The sequence below is a fragment of the Phytophthora parasitica genome (genome assembly GCF_000247585.1).
Source record: "Phytophthora parasitica INRA-310 unplaced genomic scaffold supercont2.257, whole genome shotgun sequence".
Lineage (NCBI taxonomy): Eukaryota > Oomycota > Peronosporomycetes > Peronosporales > Peronosporaceae > Phytophthora > Phytophthora nicotianae.
In genome coordinates, this window is record NW_008649243.1 from 1 (window position 1) to 988 (window position 988).

At 50.4% G+C, this 988-nt stretch overlaps 1 protein-coding gene across 1 annotated transcript; it reads right to left on the reverse strand.

The window, feature by feature from the left end:
* Nucleotides 1–222: 222 nt before the first annotated feature.
* Nucleotides 223–604, reverse strand: PPTG_24826 (hypothetical protein; the record flags this gene model as incomplete). Its single annotated transcript, XM_008918659.1, has 2 exons — nt 223–417; nt 488–604. The coding sequence occupies 2 exons, from the start codon at nt 602–604 to the stop codon at nt 223–225; spliced, it is 312 nt and encodes a 103-aa protein (XP_008916907.1).
* Nucleotides 605–988: the final 384 nt, after the last annotated feature.

Below are 988 nucleotides of genomic sequence, written 5' to 3' on the forward strand. Positions count from 1 at the left end.
CAACCGTCTTCTGAGTTCGAACCCTTACAGGGACGACATCACCAAGTGTCTTAGCGAACGACCGGACCCAGTTGACAAGCCAGTGAATGTCAATCTTGGAGGCGATCACGTTGAGTATGGTGTGTGTTAATCGAGAAAGATCAGTTGTATCTGGCGTCTGTAGCGAGTGATACCCGCCGTAGAGACTCCGTAAACAGCACACCACGATTCCCGACACACACGTCATAATAGTGGAAGGTAGTACGAGAAGACTTGCGGCACACCAGTTCCGCGGCGCCGCATAGCAGTGTCAGTCTTCATTAATATTGCTAGCCACGTAATAATGATCTGCTTCTTTTCCAGATCAGACATCTGAGACAAAGAACACAGGAAGTCCTCGAGGTCAGTCGCCTTGCCTTCACGGCATCGCTCGTCTTGCTGGATCAAACTAGAAACCGCTCTCGAAGCTGGTCGTCATTCAAAAAGATTCTTCCATCCACAGCAAAACCGTCGAGTGAGTCTGCGTCCGACTCCACGTTGGGGGCGTCTTCATCTTCTTCAGCGCTCGAAACTCCACTTCACCCGTCGGGTACCGGCTCCAACGCGCTTCCATCCGACGCTGCATCGCTGGATTCGTGTTGGACTGGGAGAAGAGAGCCAAGTACTCTTCTGCCCTGTCGAGGCACGCTGCGAGGGCTAGTAGAGGCGCCGCGGGGCCGAAAAGCTGGTAGGGGCTGCGCTGGTATCCATCAAACTTGTTCTACCACTGAAAATGGGTCCCTGTGGGAAGGGGCCCCCCCTCAGAAAATCGTTTAAGTTCGATTTTGACTGCCCAATCTTTATAACCGTTTTTCTCGATAACTCCAAATGGTTCGTAAGCATTTTTTCGTTTGACACGGTATCATATTAGCTTATGTCGGTGCTAACCGCTTTCGTTGTTTCGTGAAATAGAAGAGACTTTGGTTGGTGAGTGCATCGAAAGCTTTTAAAACTTGATTTGCGAGAGAAA